The 23,343-nt window shown below is 35.1% G+C and overlaps 2 protein-coding genes across 3 annotated transcripts in view; one reads left to right on the forward strand and one right to left on the reverse strand.

Annotated features, from left to right (window-relative positions):
• IntS8 (integrator complex subunit 8) overlaps positions 1-9,532 on the reverse strand; it is an 80,385-nt gene extending 70,853 nt beyond the window's left edge. The window contains exons 1-2 of one of the 2 annotated variants that reach the window (XM_081745392.1): positions 9,413-9,532; positions 85-253 (exon numbers count right to left, since the gene is read on the reverse strand). In XM_081745392.1, coding sequence (XP_081601518.1) covers positions 85-208 — 124 coding nt within the window. In that variant the 5' untranslated portion in view covers positions 209-253; positions 9,413-9,532. Of the gene's footprint in view, positions 1-84; positions 254-8,790; positions 9,347-9,412 lie in introns of those variants that run through there. The other variant, XM_081745397.1, reaches the window with a different exon arrangement.
• Positions 9,533-11,116: 1,584 nt separating this feature from the next.
• Positions 11,117-23,343, forward strand: part of LOC145675033 (GMP reductase 1-like) — a 64,454-nt gene continuing 52,227 nt past the window's right edge. Inside the window, exon 1 of the mRNA XM_081745402.1 lies at positions 11,117-11,316. Coding sequence (XP_081601528.1) covers positions 11,230-11,316 — 87 coding nt within the window. The 5' untranslated portion in view covers positions 11,117-11,229. The remainder of the gene's footprint in view (positions 11,317-23,343) is intronic.

The following is a 23,343-nucleotide window of genomic DNA, read 5'->3' on the forward strand; positions in this document are numbered from 1 at the left end:
TTTCAAACTTTAAAGATATCAATAAAAGCAATGTCACTTACTCGTCCACACACAAAACAAGTAACACGGAATATCCTTACTTACCGGGATTCTCCTTTTTCAAGTGCCTCTCCAAGAGATTTCTGTCCAGAAGAAATTCAAACCATAGAAGTGTATCAGGGGAGATTGGTACTGTACCAGGTCTCAGCAAGTCTAGTCCCACATCCATAGTTTTAACGATAATATGAAATCAATATAAACGGACTTCCTTCTACTGTATATAAAAAGAAATTGAAAAACAATAAAACGTTCTTAAAATTTCAAATTATCAAAATACTGAAAATAATAATATTAAAACTACCTAAATAGCTGTTTACAAAATTCCTAATACTCCCCTTTTTATAAAGGAATACTAGAAATTAAGGAACTGAAATTACGGGATATATTGAGTCTAGAAATTAAGAAAATACATACACAAAAGGTCGCAATTATGGCTGAATTACATAAATAATCACTTAAACTTGGCAATCAATATCCTTCGGGTATAGTTTATTTTAGTTAACATGCATTTTAGTTTACATCAGAAAATCAGATTCTTGACAGAGGCGTAAATAAGAAAGAAGAAGGGAGAAAAAAAAGAGAGAAAAGGATGTGAAAGTATATCATTCTATTCATTAACGTAACTATCCTAAAACTATAACGAGTTCCTTCGTGGTTTTATGGTTAGCATACGTGCCTTTGGCGCGGGAGTCCCAAGTTCGATCCCGGTGGGAGCTCATGTGATTTAGATACAATGTGAAGCTGTAGGTTCACGTCTCATATAGCCCTGGACCTACCATATACTCCCGCAGAAAAATATATGTGCAGAGAATTTTATTTCTGGAATATGTCTTAGTGTCATACTAGATTATTTTTTTCTTGGGTAGACATTCTAGTTTTGGGATGTTTTCCAGTAGACGCCATTTTTTCAAATTAGTGGACATGGAAAATGAAATTTTAAAAATTGACTTAAAGTGATCATCTTATTGTCAAAATATATCTTTCCAAGACTGTATAATACGAAACAAATATTATTTTGGCAGTCAGAGAAGTAATTTTTAAAATATCCGCCATTTTGAAAAATGGCGGACAAATTATGAAAGTTAAAAATAGGCACAGAATGGTTATCTTGGTGTCGAGGCTGGAGAATACGAAGAAAATACTATTTGGCACTCAGAGAAGCTTTATTGGTAGTTAGCTTTTAAAATATCCGCCATTTTTAGAAATGACGTAACACAAAACTAGAAAAATTAAAAATTTACTTATTACACTTACTGTAGTCTCTAATTATATGTTCAGGAGGCTCACAAATTCAAATACAAAGTTGTTGTGTTCATATGAAAAGTATTTTTGTCATATTCGCTACTTAGGAATGACGGATAGGGTAAATAGAACGCAGAAAATTCGCTACCAGTATTCGTGATATTTGTTTGTAATATTGTATATGCTTTTCGAACAAATTAATGAAAAGTTAACTGTTTTTCGTGTCAACATTTGTTAGCACTACATGCGTCATGTGGAAACAATGCATTCCCTACTCAAGCTATGGTCCATGCCACTTAGAAAGGATAAAGAAAATGGAAGTAGACTGTCCATTTCTATACGAAAAATACAAGGAAGTTCGCTTTGTAGTGTATGATAGTGAAGGAAAATTTTCACCTCTGTATCCACTGATATGAAGTTAAAACAAACAATACAAAGATTGCAAAAGAGTTCGAAAGAAATTGTTGGACAGACAAAAAGAGCCTACTATGTTGCATGGCAGCTTATCTTGCATACCATGCATACCGCTTTTTTCCATTTATTTTTATATTTTTCTTAGAAAACTGCCAATGCCAAACATAAATTAAACGAAAAAGTCACTTTAACTGCCAAATAGTAACTTTTGGTGACAAATTTGAAAAAAAAAAAAAAAAAAAGTAATTTTTAGTTAAAAAGTGACTCGCTATGAGCCCTGAAATAGTGTTTAACTTTATGATTAATGTAGGAAATCCATATGAAGCTTCCGCAAGTCCTTCCTTTTGCAACCTTACGTATTACATAACGGTGAGTTGATGAGAATGAAGACACGTCTTCTTAATATATTTGAGAATCGTTATCACCATTATGAAGAGTTTCGAAAGGAAAGATATATCCTCAGTGAAGAATTTTAGTGACAAAATTCCGAAGTTGAAAGCCCCTTCTTTCTGTTGTCTAGGTCTTGAGCTAACAGTATTATGGTGTCTCTGCTGATCGCGATGCTAAGATTCCATCTAATCAATCAACCTAATAACACAAAACCTCTTCCCATCTCAAAGCAAAACTACCTCTGTGTTTTACTTAATCATCATATTTAATTTTGAAAAGATTGATAAGAGCTAAGCATTAGGTACATTTTTATTGAATAAGCCAGCACGGATTCGTATGGTAACCTTATACGAGAATGTGGATCGCTCTTAAATCATTTTTGAGAAGTAAAACCAGTACCAATATGAAGAGATTAATTAATAAACATTATTAATTGAAACAAGCAATATCTCTTTAATCTGATGTTTACTACATGATTCATTAAATGATTGCCTTCACAACCTAAGGTGGGTTTTCTCGGTGTACTCCCGTTTTCTCCCACATTCTCATTCGATCATCATTTACTTGCATAAATCATCCATCTCCTTAGCCTAAAGGGCATATCGTGGGACGTTAAACTAAAATATTTCAATTTTAAACGTGCGTTAAGCATCTCTATTGAGTTTTTAAAATATATTTTTTATATGCCGGTGCCGGTGCTGACGCATGCCTTTGATTTAACTACTAATGGTGAAACCACAAACCTTTTGTTGTCTTTAAAACCGGTTTCAGTCTGCTATACATTTTTTCATTGCTATATCCATATTTTTTTCTTCAAATCACACAGTTATAGCGTTATATACTTGCTGAAGCTTTTCAGACTTCCAAACTATGCTATGCATAAGAGTCAGAAGACTTATAGAACGGCTATGTCCGTCTGTCTATTCACAGGTATCAGAGCAAAACGGTCAGATATATATCGAGCAGTTCTTTTGAAATCTATTCAGCATCTCAAGAATATGTTACATTTTCGTTAATCCTCTATTCAAAATGGAAGTGGTTCAAATTAGTCATTTCCGGTTCCAACGATACCGCTATTGAACGAAAACGGTAATAGATAGCTAGAAGCTGCTTTCTGCAAACGATTCACCGACACAAGAATAGATTCCATCTCCTCCATTAAATCTGTATTTAAACTAAAAGTGGTTCAGATTAACCATTTTCGGTTTTGACATTTGTCACCATAAAACGAAAACGGCAACAGATATCGAGAAGCGGTTTCTTCCGAACAATTCAGCGTCCCAAGGCAACATATCATAAGTGTTCTAAGATATTCTTCCAAGATACATCTTCCAATCAACAAGACGTCAAGAACCGCAGACGGTTAGATGGTGTTACATATATGATATAAGAATGCAGAAACAAAAGTGTGATACTTGCAAAAAAAAGAATGTTTGGAAAGAACACATCAAGATGAGTAGAATTTGTGTACAGTGTCAACAGAAATTAAAAGTTCATGTGTGATTCTCGTAGTTTTTTTTCTAAAGCAAAGATAACAAAAAGAAGGTTTAAAAAAAAGTATTGTCTATAATATATATTAAAATATCATTTAATTATTTTTTTTTAAAAAAACGTAACAGAAATAACTAAAAATTAATGTGCGAAGAATGCGTTTACTATTAGAGGGATACAGTTATCATTCAATACATTTTAAATTTCTGTGCACTACCAACAGAAGAAAAATATTAGAATCTTCAGTGAATTGTTTATTTTACGTTTCGCTACACACTATGTATTAAAAACAGATAGTTATCACAAATATTAATATAAGATACATTATTTTATATGTTGATAACGATTTTTTCACGATTAAAAGTACAGTTTATCGAAAATACGTGCAAAAGCTATTTCCAACAGTAGTAAACAGGAATATAGTTGCTAGCAAGTGTAAATATATAGACAAATTTATAATAATACAGAAACATCCTCCTGCAGATGGAAGTGTGTATCGTAGTTAAAACACTTGTTTACAAAAATGAAATTTAGTATTTAAACTTTTCCTAAAAAATAATTATATATGTGTTTCAGTGCTATTTAAATAAGATTCACAAATCTTGGAATTCCTTAGGAATAAAAGAAAGACAGCGATGGAAGGCGAATCGAGCTAACGTCATGCTGTCGTCTTCAACTGTTTGACCCGTTAGAAGTTTGCTGATAAAGCACTAAGTGCATACGTAGATATAAATGTAGTATTCATTTCACCTTAGCCCCCGTGGGGAGAATAAGGACTATGCTTATTTTACAAATAAAAAGTAATAATTCACAAAGGAATATTACTGTTAAAAGAATTCGAACTGCAAATTGACGAGCTGTTTGCTGATTACAATTAAGTAATTTTTCGGTTCATATGTTGCTGCAAATGAAAGAGGATTATACAAGAAAAGTTCTATTAACATTAACTTCCCATTACCTATTAAAAATGTCTTTTATGTACGTATGATTACCAGACTTCTTTCCTGCCCATAGTTTGTTATTATACAACAACTGATTTTATATTTATGTTGTATGGTAGAACATGTGAAGAGAACAATTAACATTAACAGAACGTGCTCTAACTTCAAGCAAGTAGTATCGCTATTCCCATGGTTAAAATTATTTATTGCTGTACACATTACGCACAATTTTGTTGGTACTTGACGAATTTATACACTGTGAAGCTACAGACTGTTTCAAATATAGTATTTTCATGTGTGCACTCTTTTTGATACGACCATAGTAATCTGTCAATATTATGGGTCCTATGCAGAGTCGTTTTTAGCGTTGCATTAAGAGCCTGACTTAACGGATGATGCTAACTTTCGTATTTGGAAACAAGTTAATGAAGTTAACAACGATTTATATTGGAAAAGGCCAGCTACGACTTTTCCGCAGTGTTGTCCAAACACAATAGGAGAAATCAATATAAGTGAAAATAGGTCTCTCTTAACTTGTTTTCTTCTAAAATGTTTGGACAATCCAGTGAAACCGTTGTGGCTGGTCTTTTGATATAAATCCTTATTAACTTCAATTACGTGTTTCTAAACACAGAAGTTAGCATCACCCGTTAGTCAACTTCTTGATATAACGCAAAAAGTAACTATAAGATCCTGTGTGTTTCAAGTTAGAAACATACTGTGAAAGGTCTTGGGTACACATTAATTTTGAACCCTGAAAGGAAAATGTGATATCTGTTACTGTGATATGATAGTAGAGGAGGGCCGCAACTTGTAGGGTACATGCTGACCATTACCACCTTCTAGGCCAAATTCGAAGTTTCAAATGACAAGGGGGACATATCGGCGTGAGCTCTGGAACCAAAAGTGAACTGTTTCTTTCGTATCTTGAATCGTTTCTGTGTATGAACACTGACAGTTTGAAAAGGCTCACTGTCACTTACAGAATATATTATTGCTGAAGCTTACCTAAATGCCTCTGACAAAGGAAAAAATGAAAACTTTAAAATTCACGTCTCACAGTTATGTCGTGACCAAGTATTCAAGGTGTCATGTTTATCAATGTGAAACCATTACAAGGGCCATACTAGGGTTAAAATGAATGAGTACCTACCGAAAACGATCGTGTAACATACTTAACTACTTGCGAAGTATTTCTGTATGATATGGGAATTCTGTATTTTATATTTACAAGTAGGAGGGGTAGTCATCATGTTTTAATTACCACCTCGAAAAAATAGTTACTTAATTAATTATTTGTTTCGTTGCAGGTACATGTCTGTAGTCCTGGTACACATTGAAATCCCCGCGCTAGAGAATCCTCGCACGCCGCTAGAGGAGCCACGAGAAAATGGCGCAGCCCACTCCTAAAGTAGTACGGTAACTCGTTTTCTCAATTTGAAGGGAAAGAACGACGCAACAATCTATGCTGGGTTGGTGGAAGTATATGACAACAATGCACAATCATGACATATTGATTAGATGTCGCTGATGTTTCCAGTGAGGTCAGACAAGTCTGAATGACGAAGAACGAAGTAGTAGACAATATCTCTGTGAAGAAACGAGAATTACAAGAGAAATAGAGGCCCTGGTGCTCGCAGATCAGCGTATTACAATCGGGGCGATAGTGGAAAAAGTAAAAATCAGTTTTCAATACCATGCACATGACAAAGATGTTGGGTTCCGCAAAAAGCCCGCCGAATCGAGGTAGCAGCGGAAATCTAGCAACTGTGTCACGCCAATCTAGACGACTTCTTTAATCGCCTTATGGATTGGTGCTGGGTGTATCACCATGACCCTGAGACAAAGGAGCAAAGCAAAAAGTTGAAACATGTGGATTCACCACTGCCGAAAAAGGCGAAGACCAAACTACCCTCGGGCAAGGTGATGCTGAGTGTTTTATGGGATTGCCATGGTATGGTGCTAGCAGATTATCCCCTTAATGGGCAAACCATCATAAGAACATAGTACCGAAATCTCGTAACGAGGTTATGGGAAGCTATCAAGACGAAGAGTCGAGGAAAACTGTCCAAGCACCTGAAACAACATCCAATTCATTCTGTACAGGACAGTCACATACATACATGCTGCTTCTTTGCGCATCAAAATTATCATCTTCCCCTGTACTCTCCAGATATGGCAGCCAGTGACTTTTCCTTTTTATGTGGATGAAGAAATCATTGCGTGGCGGAATGACGACAAAGTGATTCTCAAGGTGCAACCTTTCCTGAAGAGCCAAAATGAAGAATCCCGTAACCAAGATCACAGCTAAGTAATCTATCGTATTGAAGGGGGAATATGTAAAGAACAACTAATATCAAGTTCCATGGTCGCAGCTTTTTTTTTTTTTTTTTTTTTTTTTTTTTTTTTTTGTGATAGGACTTTCTGACTATCTCTCATATACAGTTACAAGTATGGAACCATTAGTTACAAATTCTCTACCCTGTGTGATTTTATGCGATTGTATATCCTCCTGCCCTGTATGACTTGGTTAGATGGTTTTCTCGCTGTTAGCAACTAATGAGTCTGTGGTTGGTTTATATTTTTACTTTTTTTTTTATTTTTTATTTACGGCATACATCCGGATGCGTCGTCAAGGACAGTTCCCGTAAAATGAATCTCCTAATGAATGCAACTCCTACATTAGGAAACCATTCCTAAGGCACTATGAGGGAATTTAGTAACGAAATAATAACATAGCACGTAATCATTTGCAGGGCATATCAGCTTGCACATATATTATCAATCTACACGCGATTATTTGAAGATATGTCACGGCAGTAACAGTCCAGAACACTTTAGAGAATTATTTAAAATATAAAAAGTAAAACAATACTGCATTATTTTGAATATCTGACGGACTAGGACTAATCTTAATCTGCATCGGAACATCTAATAACATGAAAATTCCCTACTAGAACAGATCTATTGAATGCATTAGATTTACGTAACAATTTTTACAGCTTGAAGAAATGAAATAAAATTTTTTAGTATAACGTCCCATGTATATGCCTTTTAGGCTAGAAGAGACGGGTGATTAATAAAAGTGAATCATCGTGTAATTTTTTTTTTTTTTTTATGATCTCCCACCTGAAATTGAACCCAGGACTTTTTAAACCTTTCACTATATATATGTTAAAGTATTCTCAATCTACAAAATCTTATATTTTGTATATATATAATGAGGGGATAGTTTTGTAATTGGGGGTCAATACAAAGTCAACATAACATAACCTAACCTCAATAGCAAATATACAGAATATATACCAAGAAAATAAGAAATTTCGGGGTCACTCGAGGAGACGGTTCTAGCAAATAGAAAATGTATAGGTAAAATACGATATGAAACATTTTTTGTGAAGGAATGAGAGTGTGGATATAAATAGTCACTACCTATCAGTGCTGAGCATATTGAAATGAATTTTAAGTGATAGTGAACGTATTGTATGTGTAAGTGTGCTCGTTTATGAGTACCCCTATCCGTGACGCGCCTGTTCCCTACGGACGCACCCCCTCGCTGCAGCTCGGGTCCCCCTGCTGCGCTCCTGCCCTGACTAGGTTAGATAGCAATCGTGCTTTTAGTGTCCACCTGACATAAGTTGGTTCATGTTTTATGCACTGTAGTTTACATGCCACACGTCCACACTGTATTCATACTAAACCCTTCTGATGTCAGTCTGCAAGCAATAATGGCCCTTCTCATGTAGTGCATGCTCTGCTAAAAGAAATACAAGCCGTATCCTAACCTGAAAACGTAAGAAATGTCAAAATTTGGTAAAACCGTCTGCTCGAGTAATTCCGAAATTTTAACTTATATATATATATATATATATATATAAAACTGGCCCCCTAATTTAAAAAAATGCCTATAATGAGTGCTTTTACACACACCACACTTTGTAAAATTTATTACTTTGAATGGAAAGAAATGCTCATAAGGAACAATATCTGCTGCCGGCAGAACTAGAAAGCAGGTAATAATGCTGTATTTTATGTTTACAAGTGTAAAATCATTACAAATACTTTACGCTGGTTAAAATAAGTGTGTGTATATGAAAGATGACTGTATCAGATACTATTTCTCGCCGGCAGGGTATTTTTGCACAATGTACAAGAGCTGTATTTTGTTTACAAGCATTGCGTTACTAGTAAGAAACAATTACAAGTGCTATAGAACTAGTGTAACTTCGAAAGTCCACTTCTTTTCGCTACTTTGACTTATGTGCATACTCACCGTCGCTGAAACTTGATCCCTTCGAATGCACCACACGCCGGCCACCTGATTTACCCTGCCCTGAGTGATAGTACTCGTGCTTTATAGCAGTCATCTGGCTCAGTTTGTTTGCAGCATAGCTTTTATGGCATATGTTCGGACGCTATATTTATACAAAATTTTTTAAAGAATTGTAATTTTTCAACAATTACTTCTAGTGGTCACGTTGAATTTAATCTACAGTATATAAAGCTGGGTATTTTCATGGTACCCAGTGCAAATCTTTTGGTGAATAGTAAGAAAGAAATCAGTGAATGGATTATTTTTTTCTAAAATATTTCGAGAGGTATGCTTAAACCTGACCTACACAACATAATGTGTATTAATATAGATCAATTACGTTGTTACAACAGTTGTTACAACATACATCAATTAGGCATCTGAAATATCACAAAACGAATTCCCTTGTACTATTAAGTGCCAGTAGTCGACCACAGCTAGAGCAACTCTTTGCATGATAATTTAAAATAGTAACTTTTTAGATTCTAAGATTTATATGCTATAATTATGGCTGTTCCTCTGTCTTTCCCAGTTTCAAAATTACCAAACAAGTCAATAAAAACTAAACGAAAGAAATACCAACCGGGAACATCCCTAACAGGTACAGATTGGCACCGCCATCAAACGAAGTGAACATAGCATCTAATTACACCCGGTATAGCAGTGTTGCCAAAAGTAGAACAAGTTTGTTCTGAAATACCTTTGTAGAGTCTGAATAAAAACGTTGTCAGAAAATGGTCCTGTAGTTTCATAAACGCCTTTCAAAGACTGCATATCACATCAAGCTAGGAAGATGCTCGTTGTGAAATCTATGGGCATTGTCAATCACGGCAGTAGGTTTTGTACTTCCCAAAGTCCGTAATGCGAGCACAGAGCTCTAAAAATTACTGACAGAAATGAATGTTATTCAATGATTAATTTCATTTTGCTTCCCAGTAACTGCAAGCAAATGTTCCAGGGGCGTCATTTTACCAGGATAGGAGGATGTAAATCCCCCCTCCCTTGAGTGTGATAAACACATATTGTTGATCAAATGTATAATAAAATACTGATATAAAAAGCAAAACTCTCATGTCGGCAGAGACAAAATCTAAAATGACACTGCCTTTAACAACAAATCTATAGAGTTATGATAGCACATTGCTAGACGCTTACATATGGTGTCGAGATTCGAAAGTTTCATTCCAAACAGTGGCGTATTTAGGGGGGTGGCTTCCGGGCTTAAGCCCCCCCGAAATCTTACTTAGTATAGTAAAGTAAATGAAATATCTTGCATAATTTTCACATTTCCAGGCAAAGCCCCCCCCCGAAAGTTAGCAAAGCCCCTCCCGAAACAAAATCGTAAATACGCCACTGATTCCAAACCATGTGTGTTCATATTAAATGACATTGAGAGAGATATATATTCAAATATGGAGACAGAGGGGAATGGTTTACATATGCAAGTTTAGAATTGGATAAAAAAATTAAGGAACGTCATCCTTATTATGACAAAATTTGTGATTTTGTGAAACAGAAGGAAAGTTTCCGAACTGTAAGAATCACATCAGGCAGTTGTCGAACTAAGGTGAAGAACTCTTTTGGAGCATCAGATGATTGCGAAAAGAGAGAAAGATCTTAAGATCTGCGGAATTATGAATTTTAAAAATCTTCAGCTTCCGAGACCATGAACCTCTTAACTACCAAATCATTATTCTATCCATTCAGCAGGGGCGGATCCAGAGGGGGGCGATCGGGGCGATCGCCCCCCCAGAAGAGGAATCTTTCTTATTTTATATATATAAATAAAACCCATCCCAAAGTTTGGAGCCCTTAGAAGTAGCAATATGACAACCCACCGTCCCCCCCCCCAGAAGTCGGTCCTGGATCCGCCCCTGCCATTCAGCCACGTAGAATTCTACGTAGTCATTATATACTTTTCCTTTAGCTACATGAACTTCCCCTTGTTCAGGAAAACTTTTTTAAGACGAGAAAAGGTTGTTACTATTGTGTTGAATTAAATTTGATAGAATTGTTTGATGAAGTAATGCCAAATACTCAGACATAAATCACTTTTTTGTGAAGCTGCTAATATATTACATGAAGTCTTCCTGTAGTGGTACTTCATTACAGGAAATTTTTAATAGTGATAAAATGGCACGTTTGTCATCAAAATTAAATTTCTTTAGTAACTCTCCAGATCTGTCGCTATTAATTTTTTTCCTAATTAGCCGAAAGATTTAGCAACAACATCGCTGAATTGGCAACTTTGCGGCATAGGCATAGAGTTTTGTACGGTCGTAGTTGTTCTTTTGTTCATATGCGAGTGTGTCAGTGTGTGATCGTGATCTATACTAGTCACAAGGTGTGATGGAACAGCATTGAATTTAGTACAGTAATTTATTTAATTAAATAATAAAAATGCCAAATATTGTAAATGACGTCAAACTTGACTTTAAAGACGTACTTTTACGCCCAAAAAGAAGTACTTTGAAGAGCAGAGCTGATGTAAGTAATTATAGCTCCTACTGTTAATGATATTTTTTCGTTACGTATAATAGGTGTAGAATAGTGTAGGTTGTAATTTTCTGTAATAGTAAAGGTTAGGAAACTTGAATAAATCAATACATCCGCTTCCCTCTGGATATCGACACGCATAGTTAATATTTTGTGCTAGTATCTTCCCCAATTTGGGGTAACTATCATAGTTAATTTGACAATCGTAAATTGGTAATTTGGTAAATAGGAATTGGGAACTCTACTTTGGGCAGGGCAGTGATATTCTGTGACTGTTAATATTATTCACAGGTTGTCACTAATTCTTTGCTGTTCCTTATTCACATAGATATTTTCTCACTAATGTCGTTGCCATTCCTGAGACACAGTATTGCCGAGCGAGCGTCAGCGAGTAAAGACGGGTTAGAGCCCCGCAGGGCACGTTGTTTTCTGTCTTTCGTTCTTGGGAGCTGTACCTGCGGGAACCGGTTCAGATGAATCGCTTATTGTCACTGCCTTGCCTAAAGTAAAGACTTGCCTAGGAATTTTGCTCATGAAACCTTTTTTTTTCTTTTTTAAATTAAGCATACCTTTTGAGCACCTAAATTGTGAGGTGTGTATCTGAAGCTTAACATTAAAGTAGTGCACATGACTATCTACTTGGATTCGAATCTGAAGCTCGTGCCAAGAGCAATAGTATGCTAATGTAAGCTATTGGACATGCAGATAAGATCATGAATACTATATTTGTCTCCTGTTTCTGTATAAAATCAAAGCTCGTACAGTGGCTCACAAAACTATTCGGACACATGGAAAAGAAATTAAATTATCTTCAATATATGAAGGAAATAAATTTAATTGCTGCTACTAAGTATGTCAGGCACAGAAATACGTGAGAATGCTCTCATTGCATTAACAATCTTTTATACGTTTTTCCTAATATTATATTTTTGAATTAATTTCTATGAATACATTGACTCTGTCAAGGGGAAAACTAACTAAATACATTTAGAGTAGCTCCGCCTTTGTCTATGATTCTGATTGAATATCTTTATGGCATAAGAAAGAAATCAGAAAGAGGCATGGGTGCCCGAAGAAAATTTTCTAGGGAAGGGCATCTCCATGGTTGCTGTATCACGTCTGGTATATCTGGTATTTAATATACGTGGTTTGCTATATTACGTATACATTTTTGTGAGCCAGGAGGGCGACCCCTGCCTTCCCATCGGGCGCCCATGGAAGAAAGGCGTTCACCACTTGAGGATATCAAAGAAATCTAAAATACGGTGTATTTGAAGAAATTATCACACAAGTTACAAATCTCTCGCAGGACTTAACAGTTCGTCTAGTTATAAGGGATTATTTCAGATTGCTACACGACAAGCTTTTATGTATAACTCAAAACAAGGGAGGGAAGGAAAATTAAGCAATTAGTTTACGTTTTAGTAGCTTACAATAGGAGGGAAGGTAGTTTAAAGAGTTTGTTTACCTTTTGGAATGTTTAGAGTGAACTGCATTGTAATTGGTGGGATTAGTTGAGAATAGCCAATCAGATGTAAGGGATCTCAAAAGCTGTCTTTTATCATTGTTATTTTTTTTATTTTATTCATAGAGTCTTAGGAAGTCTAAAAAGTAGATGATTGGCGATACTGTTACACGTTTAAGTTTTTCAAAATAAAATATATTACTGTGCTTAGTGTGTGATTGGATTTTAATCAAATTAAATACAGAAAACAGAGCTTTTGAAGAAAGGGGATATTACAACTGGATTTTCAATAATTACATAGGATAATACTTTTCATGGAAATATCCCTGTTGTCTCGTTAAGTTATTTGATATGTTTTATGTCAAATCTAACTCAAAATTAAAATAAGTTTTATTTTCACTCACAGTAGAGGAAAAATATATTTGACGAATATTATCACTGGCACGTACATATTTCATACCAAGGTTGTTCGGGCGCTAATAACGCCAGAGGCAAACATTTTACGAGATGGAATCATATCTTCCATTATCTCAATGTAAATGAATCGGTCGCTCATAGGACAGATAACAGTTCCTGTCGCTAATAGGACGGTCGCTTCTGAGAATAATTCCTTTCACCGGCACAAAGTCCTTCATGGCTGAGTGGACAACAGATGTAAATAAGTCCTCAGCGTCGTCAACATTCCTACCTCTAACAAACACCAAGGGAACAATTCAATAGCCCGGCAGATGTCGCCCCAGGGGGCTTTCTTCCAAAGAAGTTGTGACCTATTTTTGAGGGGTTGGTTCGTAGGAGTGGAGGGGAGGAAATCGAAAGAAACATACAAGGAATCGTGATACGAGGGAAAAATATTTCTGCATGGGACAACACAACGAGATTCTAAGTTAGAGAGAATATAGTCAAGATTGCTACTTTTGCGAGTATTCTGCATATTATGTTGACCTAGACCAAGTCCATGAATAAAATTGTTCATGAAATAACTGTCGTTTCCATCTTTAGCGACGCCATGTTTGCTGTCCTGCCACGTGATTGAAAGGTTGAAATCACCCAATAGGATGGCGTCACCGTGTGACATCGCATGTAACAGTGAGTCATGGCAAGCTTCTAAGATGTGCTGGGGGGTGTTCGTGTTCGGGCTATAGAAGCACCCAATAAACAGAACGACGCTTTGGAATAAACACTTCCACCCAAATAAGTTCACAATCCCGTTCAAGATCCAGTCTTCTCTTGCTCTTCCACTTGTTATTTACACAAATCACCACTCCACCTCCACGAGTTATGCGGTCTTTACGACAAATGGTGAAATTATTAGAAAAGCTAATTTCACTGTCGTTCACTGATTAATTCAGCCACGATTCGGTCACTGCGAAACAATCCAGTTCTCTCATCTCACCTAGGTTCAACGAGCACTCAAGTAATTTGTTTTTAATACTACGAACATTTTGATAATATATATTGAAAGCACTGGTGTTTTTACGTGAATATCACCACAAAGGAGGAGAAAACAAACGAGAATGAGGCACTGTTTTTTTGCTTTTGACTCATACCTGGGCACAAAATCACTGGTAGTTCCTCCGTCACTGTTAGCAGTACCAGAGGGAGCACCTGGCGAAACAATAAGAAAGAAAGTCGACCAGGACTCACAGTACACGCAATATCTCTACATTGACGGATGGAATTAAGAGCAACTTTTTGCCAGAATGATCGAATACGGAATTGAATCCCAAACTTCCCGATAGAAGCACAAAAGCTCATCACTCACTCATGTTTGTTGTGCTTGACTTGCCTGCCCTTTTCAATTCCTGCCTTCTTTTAGGTAAATTGTAGACTTTCAGTCAAGTGGCTACAGCATCATTCCTATTTATCGTAGGATCATGGTTTATACCTCGTATTTTCACAATAGAGCATCCTTTCAAACGGTTCCATTCACATTTCCTTATGTGTCTGAGGCGGAAAATTTTGAGAGAAATGGGGATTTTTCTCTATTTTTTTTTTTTTTTTTTAAATTTTGAGCCCCTCGGGACCCCTCCTGTGTAAACGCGAGATCTAAAAATCAACTGAAAAATACTAAGGAATGCACTAAATGTATGTACAAAATTTCAAGCTTCTATCGTGAATAGTAATGGCGAGAAAACTATTTACCAATGATCTCCACAATGCCCCAGATTATTGGAAAAGGCCCCGATATGTTTTGTACCTCATTCTCTTTAGAATTGAACAGCCTCTCAAATGGTACCATTCACATGTCTCCATCGTGTACATGAGGCGGGAAAAATCGTGAAAAAAAGGATTTTTTGTTAAAATATCCCTTTTCGTTTACTTTTTGTTCCTCTGGACCCCTCCTGTGTTAACGCAGAGATCTGAAAAACATCAATTTTGTGGACTGAATGTTTGTGCAAAATTTCAATCTTCTAGATATAAAAGTAACCCCGCCAAAAATAATAAACCCACAATACCCCAGATTCCGGTATAAAACAGAATCTCAGGTAAAAATTTCCTGAGACATTCCTATTTATCCTAGGTCCATGTTCGTCCTTCATTCTCTTCAGAATAGAACTGCCTTTTAAATGGTACCGTTCACATGTCTTCATCATGTATTTGAATCGCGGAAACAGCGAAAAAAAAAATTGGTAAAAAATATCCTTTTGCCCCTCTGGACCCCCAGTGTTAACACAGAGATGTGAAAAAAAAATCTGATAAATACTACTCAGTGGACTGAATGTTTGTACAAAATTTCAGTGTTCTAAATGCAAAAGTAAGCCCGCCAAAAAGGCCTAAAATATATTTTTTATGTCGTCATATTTGTTATGACGTCATCACCTCATATATATCGACGCAGAAAGGCGTGAAACCATACGTAACGTGTTCTACAATGCCTCTAGACTTGGAAAAAAAAAAAACGAAGTAAAAAGTTTTATTGGTTCTTTTTTAATCGAATAATGAAGATACTACTTTAGTACCTAAAAATAGGTACTAGAACTCCAAAGGGTCCGTGTGTAACCGACCGATTACCGGTTACATTTCTGTTTAAGTTGGTTCCCGTATTTTAATGTTTACCGGTGGTTTACGCAGTGTTAAAGTTGGTTATTGTATTGTAATACTGCGCCCTAATGTTTCTAAAGATTGTTTTGACGTTAATTTGTTTCGTTGCCAATGAAATAAATGGTGCAAAGGGTGATTAGTCTTATATGAAAGATGCAAACACACCAATAATTTACCATTAAATTTCGAACTGTCTTTTCTGCAATTGCTCGCGTTACTGCACTAATTTCATTCATATGCTTGTATAGTAACATTTAATTTATACTTTACTTTACCTTATATAATTCTGTCAGTGGTTCACAGTTGTCATGCTGCCTATTATCAATTTGATGTGCATTTGTTGTTTATTCTGATGTTCATTTGGTACTCCTTCTGGCTATCATCACGAGGGGGCACTCGAATCGCTGTCAAGTAATCGTTGTTAACTAAGATGGCGGACAAGCTTGTAGTTAGATCGACTTAGTGTCATGACAACCGCGTAAACGAAACCGGACAAATATAGGTGAGTTAAATTTTTTTATCATATTTAAAAATTATAGAATCCGGATATTAAGTACCATGTATAAATCAGTTTGTTTCGAAGGCTAAGTGTCGGTATTGACATGTAATGGTTATAAATATTATTTCAATCGTGGTCACATATCTAGTATCGAAAACACGTTTATAAAGGTCTGGTATTGTGAAAAAGATGACGTAGTTCACCACCATGAGATAAAGAATACAGAAGGCGGTCTGAGTTAGGCTCCTCTAAATTTGGGAAAATTTGATAGCTAAAACACTTCTGGAAGTCAACCTTGTCTAAATTTTAATATTTTGGTCAACCTGAATAAGTAGAAGAAAAAGGAAAAGAAAAATCGAGGAGCCTGACTTCAAAATTAATTTAAACACCGTTAGGCCCAAGGCCGCCAAATACCATCTCCGCCATTACTGGTGAAGTATAGTGATGGCAAGGGGGATGTAATTCTTCAAAGTTGACGACAATGGGCCACACGGACGGTCTCCTACGACTGTAGGGTATCGAACTGGTGATCCAGTGGCATCAATTCTTTTGAAGTTTAAGAAGTGGATATACGAAATCTGCCTATTGAACTGAAAGATTGGACTTGCATAACCTGTGGAACTTCCTAACTGGTAATATCTTTTCTTTGTTTTTCCTTGTTTAATCATGAAGTGCTTCAAGATTACTATGCGTAGTTAAATCGAAAAGCGTTACGCGTCTTTCAAGCTCATTGTCATAGTCCACTTAGGTACTAATGATTGCATGCCATAAGCATGTATGATCGAAGTACGAAATCTTATGTACTTGATACGTGAACCTGAAAATCTTGTGTGTTGATACGGTAAACCTTTACTTTGCACGCACCCTTCCATAGTAATGTACTTTAAGATTTTTGAATGTTAGGTTAGGTAAGCTCAGTTAAACGCATGTCCCTTGATGATGTTTTTATTTTGTGAAATATTTGCTGTAGGTTAGGTTAGGTCAAACTTAAATGTGTGAACCATAATATTTATGTCGGCTAGATTATGAAATTAAATTTTGTCTGTGCTTTCGAATCTAATATGTGTCTGTAGGTAGGTTAAATTTGAATTTAAAGAAGAAGTGTCCCATAATATTTTGGTTAGGTTAGAGAATTTAATTTTTGTCTGTGATGCCAGATCTAATATGTGCCTTTTATTTTGTCATGTGATATATTTTATTTTGCCGGGGGGGAACTTCACTTTCAACGCACTTGTGATAACTTGACGGTTTATGTTAGAATATTAAATGCTCCGTAACGTATGTCATTGATAAGTGGTAATGATGATGAAGTTTCTTTGAGAGTGTCTCATATATATATATATATATATTACTGTGTCCTTTCTTTTAAAATACATTTGTGTAGGTTAGGGAAAAGTATATCGTAAGTGTAGAGCCGGTAACAATTGTACTTTGAACGTGTTTTCCATATTTTGCCGTGTGCCCTTTTGATCTTATTTCGTAATATAGTTTGTATGTGCGCTTTCCATATTTCATCGGGTGCTCTTTAATATTGATTTGTAATACATTTCTACATGCGCAATATGCGTGAAATCGGGAAAATTGTACTTTTAACGTGTTTATTATTTAGTGATGTGCCCTTTTCATAGTATCTCGTAACGTGCTCGTAATTTAAAATTCTCTTTCGTGTGTCTTGTCACATTGTTTTCGCAACATATATTCAGTATTGTAGGTTAGGAAAATTTAAAAGAAAATTTACGTATTCTTTGATGTTGATATCGGTCTGTGCTGATCCGGTGAAATTTTATTTGGACATACCTTTGGATTTAATATCATTATTTCTAGAACTATCACTTCGTGCAACGTTTTTTTTTTTTCTTTCGTTTCTTCCTTCGGTAGGTAGATGTTTACTTTGAGCCATGATTATAATTACGTGCCTATCCAATCCATTAAACATATATTTTGCCTCATCGAAACTAGTAACGTTGGAATATGTCTCAACTTGCTTCCCCCAATTAGAATATGATTCCTGACGCGTATCCATCCCTATTCAAGCTTAACTGATTATGAACAGAAACAATAATACGTTAAAATAATAATAGTTGGAAAGGCGTTCTAATATTTGAACCTGTCGAATAGATTTTTTTTTTTTTCACTCACTATACATTTGTAAATATTTCATTCTTCATTGATAACAGTGTTTTTCACGTTATATGTATTATGAAAATGATGAATAGGCTAATGTGAAGTAATAATACTACTTATTCATGTTAAGTTAAAAGAATGACGTTGTAGTAGTAATGATATGGCCTATGTTTGTATTTCATTTGATATGCGACAGGGATATCATAAAGAACGAACGCTCAATTAAGATGTTTATTTATAAATATAGAAGTAGAGAGGATGGATCGCAAATTTTGTGTTAGTATTAAGAGTTTCCTATATGTATTAAAGTTGAGAATCATGTCTGATAATCTGAATATGTTAAACCGTTATGATAACATAATTTCATAAAATGTTGATAGAGTATCTTCGAGATACCACGATGGAGGCAAATGTTTAATATTGCTTTTTTTTAAAATGTTTAATATTGTAATTAACGATTGGCACGAATAAATAGTCATACAAATTCAGCTCTATAATTTCAAAAATAATCTATACAATTAAAATTTATGAAATTTTTTTTTAATTATTTTTATTTTAGTACTAATTAAGCTAAACAATGTTGACTCTTATTCTTGGTTGGCCACAAAACAAGAATCTGGAAACTTCTGATGATAAATAAGTCTAATATAACCTTGATTTTTTTTTTCAATACCCTGAAAACGTATTGTTATACGTGGTAATAGTTGTTTTTTATTATTAAGGTAGAGTTCCATAATAATATGTTGAATGCCTCTTGTTAAACCTTCAGGACTGGGTAAATCGTGATGGTGGTTACATATTCTAGATCTAGAGCTTTGGAAACCAAATGCGCAGATGAACAGTCTATTACAGATATGATCCATGAACAGAAAATTCGGTACTTTTCCGATTCTAAACAAGCTTAAGGAACTGTCAGTGCATTACAGAATTCGGGACTTGACCAATTTTGCAGGTCCGAAGCACATGATAGGTTGTAACAGATTATTACATATGTGATAAATGAATAGAAAATTCGTTAAAGTACCGATTTTTATAAACCCCAAAATTCATGGTATACTTTTGAGATTTTATGTTATCGGCATCAGCAACTAATTAAATGGGTTTTTATATTTTAGAAAAGCTAAACAAAGTCTGTTTTATGAACTTAAAGCAGAATTTTCAAGAAAGCCCAAAATTTCCCAAGCAAAAAGGCGAAGCATTTTTTTTTTTTTTTTTTTCAAAAAAGCAGTATTTTCCCGAGCCCTTGCATCTCTAATCATGAGAGTGTGGGTTACTAGATTATCAGTTCGATTTATCCGCTTTATTTGTGACCACTTGTACTTACTTTTTGATTGATTGATTTTTGAGTTTTACGTCCCGTTCAGCAGCGAGGCTATATGAGACGTGGACCTACTGATTAACGTGGAATCCGAACCACAGGAGCTCCCGCCAGGAATCGAACCCGGGTCTCCCGCGCCAAAGACGCGCATGCTAACCGCTTAGCCACGAAGGAGCTCTTGTACTTACTTTCACTCATAGTTTATACCAGGGCGAAAAATTTCTGGTCACCATTAGGGACTGTAAATTTAGAGCTGACGATCAGTGTTCAGTAAGAATAATTTCTGCCTAAACACACAGGGCTGCGCAGTTTCTGTTTCGCACGAAAATAATGGTCACTGAATGGGAGCATAGTGAGTGCGTCTGACTTCGAAATTTTGCGCCCTGGTGTATACAAAAAGACTTTTGTCTCGATAGATATCATATCTATACGACGAACAATATGCAGAGTATATTGAGTAATGATCCAAGCGCATTGATCATTACATTTCTTTACTGGTAGCAAATGTATTTTCTCGGTGTAAATTCTGGAATTGTTGTTCTGGAGCATCTTCTCGTAATGGAAGAAAGAGATGAATTAATCCCTTCTGTGCTGTTAATACCTGAACAAAGAAATGTTATGCATTGTATATTAAGTAGTTTTTGTATATTTAGTACTAATTCGTAAGTAAATAGTATTTAGTAGTATATAAACAATGCATAAAAATAAGACGACCTTGGAAAATAAAATCGTTTAGGAAAATATGATGTCATGTTGTACGTTAGGCAAGAATCTGTAGAATTTCTAATTTATGTATTTTAAAGAGATTCGTATTTTTTTTTCGTTCTTTTACTCTCATTTTATATAGAGCTCTGAAATTATAAATCAGTAGAAGTTTTAAATCAGAGTGAAATTTAAATTATTGCGTTTGATTCTATTATTATTATTATTATTATTATTATTATTATTATTATTATTATTATTATTGTTATTGTTGTTATAAACTAGGATTTGATTCAGTAGCTACAGCTAGTTCGAATTAAAGTTGTATGTTAATATTAATCAATAATAAACGTTAGTCAAACAATGAAATGCATTTTTTTTTCGTTTCGTACTTGTAAATAGTAAAGAAATGCGCAGTCAGATCATTTTATGAAGGGATCAGTTATTATTAATATTTCAACTTAAAAGTTCTTTATACTTTATTACAACACTAGAACCACAAAAATTACTTTTATATGTAGACAAAATCCAATAATCTCTTGATTTGGTTGCAGAGATATGTACACAGTAACTTACATTACACAAACTTAACAACCTGTTTTGGTATCATCTTCAAATTATTTCATGATGGTAGATCTTGTAACTGAATAATGTGACACAATTGTAGATTTTTTTATGTGGCTGTTACCGAATTTGAAAGTTGTAATTTTTATCAATAAAAGCTGTTTATAATGATGCTCCAGTACTTAACCACATTTCCTTTATCGGTGTTGCCCAGCATTTTTTGTTAATGAAGAAAGTCAAATTCGTTTCTATTGTGAAGCTGATTTATGTAAATCCGTCGCTGTCTGATAGTACGCTTTGTGTACTGTGATTCTTAGTAGATAAATGTTTGGCGAAACCTGATGTAACTGGAATTTCTTCTTTTGAAGCCCTAATGTATCTTAATGCTTAGTCATATTTAGTCATACCAATGGACGTGCGGCCGCACCCATATTGTATACCATAAATTCCAGAATGAGAATAAGATCCTTCGTGACTATTTGATGAGTCTACGCGCCTTTGTCGCAGGAGATTCGGATTCGATTATACGGTTTGGATTCCACGTTAAGCTGTAGAACTACGTCTCGTAGAGTCTTACTGCTGAAAGGAGCACTAAAATTCAATTCAACAACAACAATCGAGGATGAGAGAATCTTTGTCTACAAACTAGAATTTTAAATCACTTACAGTATTTTCTGTACTAATGGGCGGTTTTGAACATAGATTTAAGGAAGAGTTTTGTACTTTTTTACATAAAAAATATTAATATAAATAACTAATGTGAATAAAATAATGTGGAATGAATTGTGTGATGATGTTCACTTTCCTTAGGACTATGGACTGTGAGAATGTATTACTGACCGTGGGCCGCGACACCTACGGGGCCCCGTGCAGGTATGCCACCAACAATCACTAATTCATTCACCAGACCAATCGTCCCCGGAACATGGAACTCAAATTTAGCCCAAAGATGATGATTCCAGAGTATCTTACATCACAACTCGAAGTCCGGCATCCAGGCCAGCAGTCTGCCGTCTGCAACCCGTCGTGAGAAAGGTTGCGAACCACAAACTACCGACACAGAATGTCAGCCTCCCAGTTGAGTTGGCAATGATAGCTACTGAAACTGAAATTTGTGTGTGTAATGGCCCTACCAGAAAGAAAAAAAAAATATTCACAACTTCTAACTAGAATTTTAACGGAACGGGATTTTAAAAATAAATAAAGTAAAGGAAACGAAAACTCAAACTAAAAAAACAAATCACAGTATTCGGTCGCCTCACGTCGGTCGCACCAAGAAACCCTTTTATACTTGAAACTTGTGAAATTTAACTTTCCACTGAAAGTTAAAATACCTCTGTTACTGCTCATGTATTTTGCACCTTGACTACGTATCTAGATTTTACTGTATATATTTTTCTAGCTTAATACACATTTTAAATTCCCAATTCTACTTGAAAAGAAAATTGTCAGATTACAACTTCTACATTTTATTGAAGAAACATTTTATGAGTTTATACAAATGCTACAACTACATCTTGAACAGTATTGATTTAAGAAAATAATAATTAAAAAAATCATTCATATTGATGGTTCTACAAGTTGATATTTGATTTCAGTGTTTACAGGAAATCTGGCAACGTGTATTTAATGTTCCATTCTTCTAATGCAACCAAAATCTTTAATTGAATCAAAACATTTTGGAGGGATAATAATAAAAAATAAAATGTTGACATTTGAGAATCAATATTACTAATAAGAGACTGACATGTAACCGACATCAGTATACGTAATTAATTTCCTTTATACAACTACTTAGCAGTTTGGTTGGTGGGCTAGAACTTTTCAAGCTTACTGTACTTTATTTCACTTTTGTGCCTTTACACAGTGACTCCGGCTTCAGGATTTACGAATATTTTCTCTACCTGCACTGTATGCACGGAGCATCTTCAGTCTGCTATGTTTTTTTTATTTTATTTTATATTTTTACCCCAGACATAGTTTGACACAAAAAAGTAATATATATAAACACATAGTAAAACTTAACCTACACCTAACCTAGCCTACTCTAACCTAAACTAACTTAACCTACTACAAGAGAAAATTTGTCACTCATATAACATAGCCCCCACATCACACCTGAGTTACAAAGACGTAAATAATGTCAACATTACGGATCAAACAGAACTAAAATAAGAAAAATTAAAAATAATTACTTCCAGACGAAATTAGGAAATGCGGTATTAAATATTTTAGTTATATTCACTTTTAAACAGGATTGGATAACGTCCGCGAGTTATCGAAAAGAAATTGTTGCCAGAAGAT

Source organism: Thermobia domestica, chromosome 2 (genome assembly GCF_964235325.1).
Source record: "Thermobia domestica chromosome 2, izTheDome1.hap1.1, whole genome shotgun sequence".
Lineage (NCBI taxonomy): Eukaryota > Metazoa > Arthropoda > Insecta > Zygentoma > Lepismatidae > Thermobia > Thermobia domestica.